Source organism: Solanum lycopersicum, chromosome 7, assembly GCF_036512215.1.
Source record: "Solanum lycopersicum chromosome 7, SLM_r2.1".
NCBI classification, from domain to species: domain Eukaryota; kingdom Viridiplantae; phylum Streptophyta; class Magnoliopsida; order Solanales; family Solanaceae; genus Solanum; species Solanum lycopersicum.
In genome coordinates, this window is record NC_090806.1 from 8,007,628 (window position 1) to 8,019,944 (window position 12,317).

Below are 12,317 nucleotides of genomic sequence, written 5' to 3' on the forward strand. Positions count from 1 at the left end.
CTACCTATAAGATGGTTAGGTTTCTTTTGTGCTCTATAATTGTATTTTCTTAGTCTGGTAGGATTACATTTCATAGTTATTGCCGAAATAAATAAATTTACCCATTAATTTTAATTGTTACAAATCCATGATAACAAAACAAAAACAAAACTCATGTGCAATATTTCCCCTAAGTTTCAATGCCATTATGAAAAATATTTTATCATAATTTCAATGCCATTATGAAATCATTCAGAAATATCCTTCATTTGGACATATTTTCCTAAGTCGATTTCAGTTGCCCGATTTCCATCTGAATTACATAATATTACTTTATTTACTGTTTCTAGTATGTTTTTTTTTATGAATGTAACTTTGTTTATATGTGTTGGAATATTAGTGTGTTAGAAGGAGCAATAATAACATGTGGATTATACATGGTGTTGTGGGGGATGAAACAAGAAATTACAAGGACTTCCAAATTGACACCTTCAACAAACTATGAAGAATCTGACCAAGAAGATCCTACTGTTCCTAGCAATGTTATTTTACCTTTTAAAATATTTTTATCCTTTTAATTTTAATACCTTTTAATTAAAAAATTTCTGACCATATTTTCTGGTCATTTAACATTACCCTTAATATATATAGAGTAAAGTAAAGTCATATTTGTAGTAGCCATAACAAAAACAACCATATGCTCGGATAAAAATAAATGATGCGATAAGTTGACGTACACAACAAAAATAAACACGTCGATCATGAGCTATGTGCTTCAAGCCTCTTCTAGTAGTAAAGTAAAGTAATATTTGAAATAGTCATAACGAGAACAACTACTATATGCTAGGATAAAAATAAATGATGAAAGAACCTATTAAGAAGTAGAGATGTTACACTCTACGACTGAAATATATATAAAGGGAAGGGAAAAGGGTCTGATATACCCCTCAACTTTGTCATTTAGAGTTGATATACCCCTCGTTATAAAAGTGACTCATATATGCCCTTATCGTTATACAAACGGCTCACATATACCCCTGCCGTTACAAAATGGCTCACATATACCCTTTATTTAACGGAAATTAAAAAATTAGTTTTAAATTTATATTTGTTACTTCTAATTTTTTTTTTAAAAATTATTTAGGGGTATATATGATTCTTTTATCAAAGTTCAAGGTATATTTAAATTTTTTTCATACATAAATTATTTTTTGACTTCTTTTATTATAATTATTTGAGTTTCTTATTCTTATTTTGTTTTTTCTTTCATTCCTTAGTTTAAAGAAAAAAAATTTAAACTATTTTTTTTGTGTATTGTAATTTAATTTCGTATTCGAAGAAAAAATTTGGTCATCTATAATAAGTTTTACAAGAATAATAGTGAAACATAAATAAATTTGATTATCAAAATAATAATTATAAATTAGTCACTAAAACCAAAAAAAGTCAAAAAAATATGTTTGACAAGGATTAAATTTACTCATATGGATTATATTTTTTAGAAAAAAATAATAAAAATTTAGATTAAAATTATTATTTTTTTCATTTCCGTTAGAGGAAAAGGGTATATGTGGGCCATTTGTTTACAAGTAGGGGTATATATGAGCCACTTTTATAACGAGAGGTATATCAGCTCTAAATGACAAAGTTGAGAGGTATATCAAACCCTTTTCCCTAAAGGGAAAGCATAAAGATCTTCTCACTTACCACAAGTCCACAACTTCAAACACGAAAAAAGATTGAATATTGCAAGTTAAAATTTTATTTAAAAGTCTCACAAGACCATCATCACAAACACCACAACACCATAAAAATTCACAAATTATCTTTCTTTGATTAAGTGGCTGATAAAGCACACAACCCTCTTGTTCTTTTCTATTTGAGGTCTTTTTTAGGTCTCTTTTAGAACCACAAGTGATATGACGAATAAATTTAGGACATTATACATGATGTCCTGTAACCCCCTGTAAAACTAGAAGACTAAGCTAGGGCCTAACGTAATATTAGTAGGTGAAACAAGAGCCTTACGAGTTTGTTGTAGAGTTAGATATGAGTGCAGTTGTAAAATGGTTTCTCGAGCTTAGGCTGAGGAGTTTAGGGGTTAAACATCAAGATACTACTTCCGAAGGACCAACCAAGGACACTTGAGGAGGATTCTAAAGCCTGACCCCCAAGACTCCCCAAATCTGCCAAGGCTGTCCTAAAAGGTCCACCTACGGATGGCACCTATGACCAGAAGGTGGACCCATGCTCCGTAGGCTGGGGTCGTGGGTCCTGCCCTCATTTTTAAGCTGCAGATCATGACCTATAGACCTTTAGTACGACCAGTAGACTGACCTACGGACCGTAGGTCCAGGCATAAGTCATGCCTGGTTCAACTTGGCCAAGGTAAGTTTTAGGAAATTTATAATTTAATTATTTTAGTATAGAGTCGCTTTAATTTATTTTAACAGACCTATATAAGTATTTTTAGACCACTAACTAACCTATTTTATTTCATAATCCCCAAGACCCAAATCATAACTAACTTTCCAAGTTTCCCCCAAATAATACTCTCTCTATAAATCACCATTGGATAAAAAGAAGTCAAGGTTTAAAGCTCATCTTTCTCACTCAATTTCATGGAGTTTCTTCAATCAAGGAATGACAGTCGTGATTTATGGATAGTTTCCTTTCATAAAGCCCTTCAAAACTCTATTTATCAAAGAGAAATTTATCCAAAACCTAGGATTCTCATTCCAAGCCATGGATTCTTTCTCAAAAAGTTTTTATAATTTAATTATCTTATATTAATATTTAATTGCTGTTTTATGATAAATTCTTCCATAAATTCATGAATTTCACTAACTTCTCAAATTAGATCTTAAAGTATGGGTGTTGATTTGTATTAGTAGAATGTTGTAGAGTTATGAGTATAATGGATTGATTACTTAAATTATGTATTAATCAAGGAATTTCTATTGTTTTGATGTTGAATTTCTTCCAAGATTCGATGAACCCCCATATCCCAATTTGTGACTATGTGATGTGGGTGAGTTGTAGTGAGTTGAATAGTATGAGATTTTCTTGTAGCGGTCTCGTTAATTGAATCATTTCACCACCTATATCTAATGTAGTAATTCTATATTGATTGGTTGATTGTGATCTATAGCCTTTGAAAGACAAAATCATGAGAATTAGTTGTGTATGAGACTTGTGTGCATTTAGTTAGATTGCTTTTAAGAGTTAAATGAATACATTATAACCTAATTGTTGTGTTGATTGGATGATTATGACTTGCACACTTAGACATGAATACCACACAATTTGAAAGGTTTGTCATATTTGGTGATTTCAAGGGTTGTAGGCTAGTCTCCCCTATGGAATCTAGGAGCTTTAGTATGAGTTTGATTTGGGTTGTGTGTCAAGACACCCTTCCATAATTAATAATTTAAGTAAAAAAGTATTTGATACAAACTCAATGGAAATTATTCTTAGCATGTATTGATATGAGATGGAACGCTCACGATAGTAGCTGCTGGGTTTCTAGGAATAATCTCTTGGGATGGAAATCTTACGTTAGTAGAGGTCGGATTTTTAGAAGCAATCCCCTTATCCCATAAATTATGTGCCCACATAGGTTACTTAGCTATTGGTTTCACCCAAGCTAAGAGTATAGTTTTACTCTTGGCAAGTAGGACAACCCCTTTTCGGTGTGAGATAGACAGATAATTTCATGGTCTTTTATTGGTTATAGCTAATTCCTAGAAGATCAAGTTTAGGATAAATTATGACTATTTAGGAAATACTACTTAGTATGGGTAAAAGTATGAGACTTCATCCATGCATTGCAGAAGTAGGCTTTAGGGGTAATTATGGTAAGTTCTTATGTCATGATTTGTCCATATAGTCTATGATCTTGTAGTATAGGTTGCAATTACATTAGATAGTAAGGCTACTTCTAATATTGTTTGATGCTAACTTGTATTTTCGCCATGGGTTGCTTTCCTTGATATAGTTGACTAAAAGTGAATGTTCCTTGTCTATGAGAAATAGGCTAAAGATGAGTTAAAAAGATGGTAAACATGAATGAGAATCTAAAGTGACTTACTTAGAATGAATGGGATTATGGGTTCTTATATATTCATTGCACAAGCTTGCCTTGAAGTGGATCATGAAGTTTTGCTCTCCTATTATACTAAAACTAGATTGTAATGACTATGTATATGTTTATAATGATATTTGTTATACTCACTAATTGTGATTGTTACCTACCATGTTATAGCCTATGTCTTATTATGATGTCTCTTTTGCATATGAATTGTGTTTTCACACTACTTTCTGATGGGTTAAACTAGCAAAGTGCATGCATTTTAAAAAAATGTCCGTTTTGCATGTTTTCAATGTTTTTATGCATGACTATCATACTTAGTACATTATGTGTTAATTCATAATTTTTCTATATTATTTTCACAAGTGTAGGGTTCGGCTATATCGACTTCCATCTTCGTGGCTAGGATCATAGTAGATCAATAAGAAGAAGCTTGGTGAGTCCTCATAGTACTTGAGGGCTTGATCATTATGTCCTTTTTATTTTTCTTATGTTTTTGACTTTTGCAATGGTTGTGTCCTAAGATTTTATTCAAGTATTATAAATGGTTTTAGACATAGTGTTGTAGACTCCCATTTTGTTTATATATGAGACTTCAATGCAAAGAAATGTTTTAAATTTTTGCACTTTTTCCTACGTTCTTATGTTATGATATTCTATGAGGCTTGTATGAGATATTTCGGAGCCTTGTACGCCGTGTAATATTTAGGGGGTAGCCTTGGGTCGTGACATGTCCGTTTTGTAACATGGATTAGAGTCATCTCAACTTGTGGAGGTTTGAAATTCAAAACTTTTGAATCAAGAATACTTATAGTACAAGGAGTTCAAAACAAAACTTGCTTGGCTTAAAGACACGTTAAAACATTTCTTAGAGTTATAGTTGATGTCTCTCCCACGAGCAAACAGAAGAACAAATAACAAATCTATCTTCAAAATTTAACTAAGCCACAAAATAAGTAGCATTCAAGAATATTGTTCTTCTATTCTTGAATTGGTGGTTTCACCTTTTGATTAATGTCTCACAGATGTTTTTCAAGGAAAAATAGTTTTTGAGTGTTTATCTTTTCAACCAAAAGAAACTCAGTTTATAGGACAAAAGTACTGCAAGCAAAGACTTTAATATGATTGTATATATTATAGGTTCACGAATTAGAAAAGAGAAACTTATCTTCGAACAATCCCATAACTTAAAATTAAAAAGGCATAAAAAAGAACCCTATAACATATGTAGAATCAAAACAAAAATGAATGTTACAATTTTATTCATGTATTTTGTTATTTCAAAATTTTTAACGGATGAATTTATTTCAAAATTAATTGAAACACAACTGAATCAAATTTCTCTCTAAACCTTGATATTACAGCTTCATAAAACACAGACCTCATGAGTTAATTAGTTAAATGATAAAAAAGATCTGCAAAATAAAAATACGTATGTTATTTAATTAATTTTAGAAGGAAAAAAATTCAAATATGTCATCGAACTTTTAGAAAAGACTCATTTATTTCATCAAAAGTTTGACTCATTTATGTCATTGCTGTTAAAGAAAAGGCTTATCCATGCCATTTTTTAACTCCAATTTTGTAAAACCACTTTTTACATACCAAACAAGCTTTAACATTTTTCTATTGGTGTTTTTGGATCAAATATATACGTTTTGCTTCTACATCCCTAAGAACACATAAGAACATTAACAAATCCCAAGTTTCAAATTATTCAATTCTTCACGAATCGCCTCAAATTTCAAGGGTACTTTCGCTCCGAGCTAGATATCAAAACTCAATATCTTTTGAGCTCAAATTCAACATAACTCAACAAGACCCAATTGAAATTTCTTCAAAGTTTCAAAACTTCAACACTCTTTAATGATAGATTCTCCACAACTTCAAATCATTTGAAATTATGAACATAAACTCAAAAAACACTAGTCAACAAAAATCTTATGTAAAAAACTACAAAAATAAGAATCAAAGAAAATTTTAAAATTTTGGGACTAATTTTCGTTTTTTAGAATATATTTTTTATATATGGGTGAATTTTTTGAACTCTGCAAATGATGTTAGAATTTATTTTTTAAAAGAGAAATTAATGATGTAGCCGAAATTTGAGATGATTTCGTGAAGAATTGAAGATGTTGAAAATTTGGGAGTTGTTTATATTCTTCATGTGTTCTTGGTGTTTAAAGAAAAACAAGCAAAAAGTATATATTTGATCTAAAAACACCAATATAAAAGTGTTAAACATTGTTCTGGTGTGTAAAAAATGGTTTTGCAAAATCGGAATTAAAAAAAAGGCATGGATGAGCCTTTTCTTTAACAGCAATGACATAAATGAACCAAATTTTTAACGGATGACATAAATGAGCCTTTACTAAAAGTTCGATGACATATTTGAGCTTTTTCCCATTTAGAATGGAAACTGAACCTTCTTGAAGGTAAACCTACTTCCACGGTCACTAAAGATTCACAAACCTCTACTAATTGACAAGCATGAAGAAATTAAGAGTTAGGGAAAACTAGGTTTGCGATTACCACAGAGTTTGTAATACACTTTATAATGATATTGCAAATAAGAATGTTTAAATAATGCAGAAAGATAAAAACCAACAAGCAGCTTGAGTTATCGACGACAAACTTACTTTTACAAATTCATCGATTAAAAAGGATTCATTGCTCATCTAAAGTAACCTGAAGTTGTTCTCTTGTCTTCAACTTCAAAATGTCCAACAATATTTGGTAGTTCTTCATTTATTCTTGGATTTATTGAATCTTGTTGAAGCTATTGATATTGTCATAGATTCTTTCTTACCACTCGTATTAGTAGGTAACTTGGAATAAACTTCTCAATCATTTTTTCGTCTCAACTATGTTATTTTTCATGTCTTCTTTTTTGCTTTATGTGCTTCCACTTCTTTATTACCTAGGTGATATCCCCTTCCCTTGTCACTTTATCAAAATATGTGTCCGGCATATTGTCTTCTAAATCTTCATCAAAAGAATCCTTGTCCAAATCAATTGTATAAGCATTAGTTGAAATAAATCTTGTTGGTAGACTACTTTTCTTTGCAATCACACTTTTAGACATAAATATATAAACTTCTGGACTTAATTTGCTATTCAAAACGGATGGTGAAACTTTCTCTTCTTTATCGTCATTCTTTGTTGACAATAGTAGCCGCCCAAATTCACATTGATATTGACAAGCGCCTTCAAAGATTGGAAATGGACTTCATGAGCCAAGATGTTTACTGTGACTAGTGCCGATAAAATGAGTCCATATTTTGATAACCCATACATATTTTAATGGGTTGGGTGAGTGATTTTTTACATGGATAAAATATGAGTTGACACCCATATTCAACCCATAAAAATATGGGTAAAATATGTAATAAATCAAACATAAGCAATAAAAAAATCATAAACTTGGCAAAAAAAATAAAAATAACATAGGTAATTTATAAGTGAAAAATAAATTAGACAACAGTCAAAATAAAAATTGAATGTTTATTAATCTAACAAAAATCAGTGTTCATATCCGTAGCTGGAGGAATTTCAAAATGCCATAGCTTTCCTACACCATTGACCAAATTTTTCCTACACAAAAAAAGTTCTGCATAAACTTTTTCTACATCGCGATCTACATCATGCAATATTACATGTGTTACCCCAGGCCCTTTTCGATTTCTTGCCATAACAGCAGCAGAATAAATCGCTGACATTCTTCCCGGTGCTTGATCAAAATACCCTTTTGGACCATCTATCATAATAATGTCCCATTCTTTATCATACACTTCCTTCGATAACGTGTTCAATGCTAGCTTACATTTAGTATTACCTCGTAAAATTGATTTTCTAGCCCAACAATCCGGTTCCTTATTGTAGTGGTCGATTAGTTTCTCTGCCTCATACAAAGTCGTCCTGTATCTAACTGTGTTAGAACGGATGAATGATAGGTCTTTAAGTATAGCCCTGCTCCATTTTGGATCTTCCTCTAGGAAAAATGTTGTGCCACGTGAATTCATCGATGACCACATAAACGAGTCATGACCTAACCCAAATACTAGCAAATTACAAGGAGTTAGTGATTTGATTAAGTTGAAAGATATCTTGATCTCGTCCAATGTTTGTTGAGGTATCACACGTGACGTGGCATAGTGGAGGATCGCATCAACTTGGAGATGCTCAGACATTATTATATCATCATTCAGTGTTGAGTTCCCATTCAGGAGGGTCCCTGAACCCTCTGATGTTTCGCAGATGGTGGGATTATTTGACAGTCGAAATAAAATTAAAATAAGTAATATTGTACAAGTTAAACCTATGATTGCTAATTTCAACATGTTATGTATTGTGTGTGACAAAGATTTATTTGGGAAACTTCATCACAATAAGATAACAATTGGCGATTTGAATATCTATCATTTTCTACTTGAAACTTGGTGTTGATTGCTATAAATCGGATATGTACATATTATTACACAAACCATGTACAATATCTAAAGTTTGTGTTACTATAAAACAAGTTTTAAGGAACTTAAGCTTCTCAAACCATCCAAGTGTTCGTCTTCCATGATAAGCAGTTACTAATTCATGATATTGGATTTCGGATTTAATAACTTCATAATATATGTAAAATGAATTTGTGGAAAGGAGAGATTAAGGGATCAAAAATCTTTTTAATTAATTCGGATAGTTTTTCAATTTTGTAAAAATTATTATATATATACAATAGAAATAAAAGTATAATAAAGGATGCTTATATTTATTATACTTTCGGCGATTATAGTTATTTTGGACACATAGCAACAAGAATCATCGAATTTTGAGACCGTACAAGAGGATTATGGTTGCAAAATAATGTTGAACATTTTCTGGTGCAACAATTTTAAAAATAGTAGATGCATCCATGTTGTAATACTAAAAAATTATGATCTGAATTATTTTATTTTGGAGAACTTTTGGAACATGGTGAATTTTGAGAGAGAAATCAATGGATAATCGAAGTATAGCTATCATCTACGTATGGTTTCTAACTGAAATTTTATGAGTTTTACATGAATCTTTTGTGATCAGGTTATGGTTTTAAGAGTGCTTTTGGGAAAAATACATATTATTATGAGAAAACTACACAAATTGGACCAATTCATGAAACTATTTATCTAAATTGGACTCAATCCGAACCATTATCCTTAGTGGACCTATCACCCAAATTATTTACGTCCATACACCCTCTCATGCATTAAAATATAAGTACCTTGATACCATCAAGGTATATAATACTATGATACTATCAAACAATAACTAGTAGTGTTTTCAGTGAATTGCTTTTCTTTGTTAATACCATCAGGTTATACATATAATCTGGTAGTATCAAACAATAACTAGTAGTTTTTTTAAAGTGAAGCACTGCTTTTCTTCGTTGATACTATATATATATATATATATATATATATAACACTTGTAGTTATACACATATAGACACTCTGATGGTATCAAGTAGTAACTAGTAGCGTTTTCAGTGATTTCATGACCCAAAGTATATCCTAGGTGTAACATGACGTATGGAAGCCTGAAAGACCCTAAACAATCCACTTAGCACACGTCATACAATATTTCAAAAGAAACAATTTCATCAACACAGAAAAGCTTGACAAAACAGAAGTCAGTAGCCTCAAGAATATATCTAATGATATCAAATAGTAACTAGTAGTGTTTTTGGTGATGTCATAACCCAAAGTATACCCTAGGTGTAAGATGACGTATAGAACCCCGAAAGACCCTACATAAGCCACTTATCATACATCATACAAGATAAAAGAAATAATGATTTTAAAAGAATGATTATATAGAGCGTATGATAGAAGAAAAAATGACATAGTACAAGCATAAAACATTAAGGAAAAGACCCAAAAGACATTAAAAATTAAATGTGAGACAGGTCTATGGGTCAAACACGCAACCTTAGAACTTTCTATGGTTTATACTAGTTAACTATAGACCAAGTACTGTGACCTTAAGATTACACAACTTTTGACGGGACCCTTTACGGTTCGTAGGAAATCCTAGTGTCTGTAGACCCTAACTGTAGAACTCAACTTAAACCCCAAAATTTCACCAAGTATGGATGGCTTCTACGGAACACATCTACCACTCGTAGATCACTTGACATACTGTACGGGTCATCTGTAGGATGAGGTACTGGATCTTGATTTTCAAATAATCATTTTCCCATTTCTACGAGATTCGTATATGACCCATAAAATGTTTTACGAACCATAGACATGTCTCCTAGACCTGAATTGGTAGACAAAATTTATGCAATCCAATTCCTTTTGAAATCTAAGCTGTTCCAAGTGAAACACTACCTTTTATTCTTTGATACCGCCATAGTATATATACTCTGAGGGTATTAAACATCACTTTAGTTAGTTTTCATTGAATTACTACCTTTCCCTCCTTGATACCATCAAAGTAAGTATATATATACAAACACTCAAGTGGTATCAAACAATAATTAATAGTGTTTTGAGTGAAGTACGACCTTTTGTTCTTTGATACCACCATAGCATATATATACTCTGATGGTAAAAAACATCAACTTAACTAGTTTCACTTAATCACTGCCTTTTACTCCTTGATACTATCGATTATATATTTTTGCTTCTATTGAATGACTTACGATTTGGAAGTAAGGATTATATTTTTGCTTCTATTAAATGATGAATTTCTTTGCTAATTTTCCTCACCCTAGTTCGCCAAGATTCAAATGGCTTATTCCCCACTCACTTAGATTCGGATACTTAACCTAAGTATATACTAATCTAATCAAAACAAACCTCAAATTCCAAGGATTTATCTCAAGAATTAGTCAAAATCTTGACATAACAAGATTTAGAATGAATCTTCAAGAACTCAACATACTCAAACTTATGGATGAAATTTGTAAAAGAAGCACATAATTGGCGCGTGTGTGAACAAACCCAATAATATGAAAACTTACATAACTCTTAGGGGTTAAACCCTTGGTGAAAATCTGTAAAAAAAGAACTCAAGAATCTAGACGAACGCTTTGATCATTTCCTTTCCCTCCCCCTATTTTCTCTTCTTGAACTCTCAACTAAAATCCTAAGTGTTTATTATGATTATAAAACTGAAACTAATCAATTTAGACCCCTATAACCTTACTAAAAATTAATTAAATCTGACTGGATAAGGAAAAGACCAAATACCCCTCATATTTTCAGGTAGCTTTTCTTAAATGGACATGATGACTTAAAAAGGGCATATCTCACTCATCCAAACTCCAAAATTAAACTCAGTGGAGTTGAAAATATAATTTCAAATACCATTCATTTGATATCTTATGGGTCACCTAACTCATCATGTACTGAAAGTTATGATCGTTTCAAGTTGACTCAAAACTTAGAATCACTTAGGAATGACTTGAATGAACTCTCTTTAGTTCTTTTTAGAATTAAAGGTGCTACATCTAGTGACATTAATACTTAAGAAATTTTAAATATTTTGGTAAAAATAATTCACTGCGAAGGATGGTTCGAGTCATCGTTCAAAAATTTTCGGGTGTTACAATATCTTCCCCTTGGGATCGTTCGTCCTCGAATGACGAGTGGATTGGGTATGGAAAATGTTTACTCTTACTAAGGTCTGAGTCTGGTATGCTCTTACTATATTCAAGCTTAACCCAAATTCTTAGATTGGTGTTCTACACCTCTCTATAGGGAATCTCATCACAAGACTATTACTGTTTACCACCACATTGGGCTTATATCAAGAATCGCCTAATGTTTAACAACACCACATTCAAGCTTATTACTCTAACAACTCCATGTCCTACTAACCATCTCCTTAAAATATTCTCATCATCTTTGCCATACTGATAAGTCCTTTTAACCATCATGGTTATCAAGACACTACCTCCAGTACGAGGTCCAACTGTCGTAAGCAATAATATAACCCAACCTAGGGTTGGGATCGAGACCCAAGGAAGCAGTTACGTAGTTGAGAATATAGTATAAAAGTTAAGAAGTAGTTCTAAATAACCATAACTTAAAACATTATCGATAAAAGACATAATAGATATAAGGGGTGACACAAGCGTCAAATAACAATGTGTTTTTTTTTTATTAGCTAAAGAGTAAAACCAACAAAAATAACAAATAATACTTATCAATGAGATGGGGGTTCTTGGGATGTGATAGGAATATAGGATAAACTAAATTATCAGGTA

At 31.6% G+C, this 12,317-nt stretch overlaps 1 protein-coding gene across 1 annotated transcript; it reads right to left on the minus strand.

Moving 5' to 3' along the window:
* Positions 1-7,553: 7,553 nt before the first annotated feature.
* LOC101247537 (arabinogalactan O-methyltransferase 1) lies at positions 7,554-8,555 on the minus strand. The gene has a single exon (XM_004243009.4). It carries the CDS (start codon positions 8,407-8,409, stop codon positions 7,582-7,584), a length of 828 nt encoding a protein of 275 aa, XP_004243057.3. The 5' UTR covers positions 8,410-8,555; the 3' UTR covers positions 7,554-7,581.
* Between the last annotated feature and the right edge of the window lie 3,762 nt (positions 8,556-12,317).

Coding starts and splice junctions, on each gene's coding strand:
- LOC101247537 (XM_004243009.4), bottom strand. CDS start 8,409: ATGTTGAAATTAGCAATCATAGGTTTAACTTGTACAATATTACTTATT.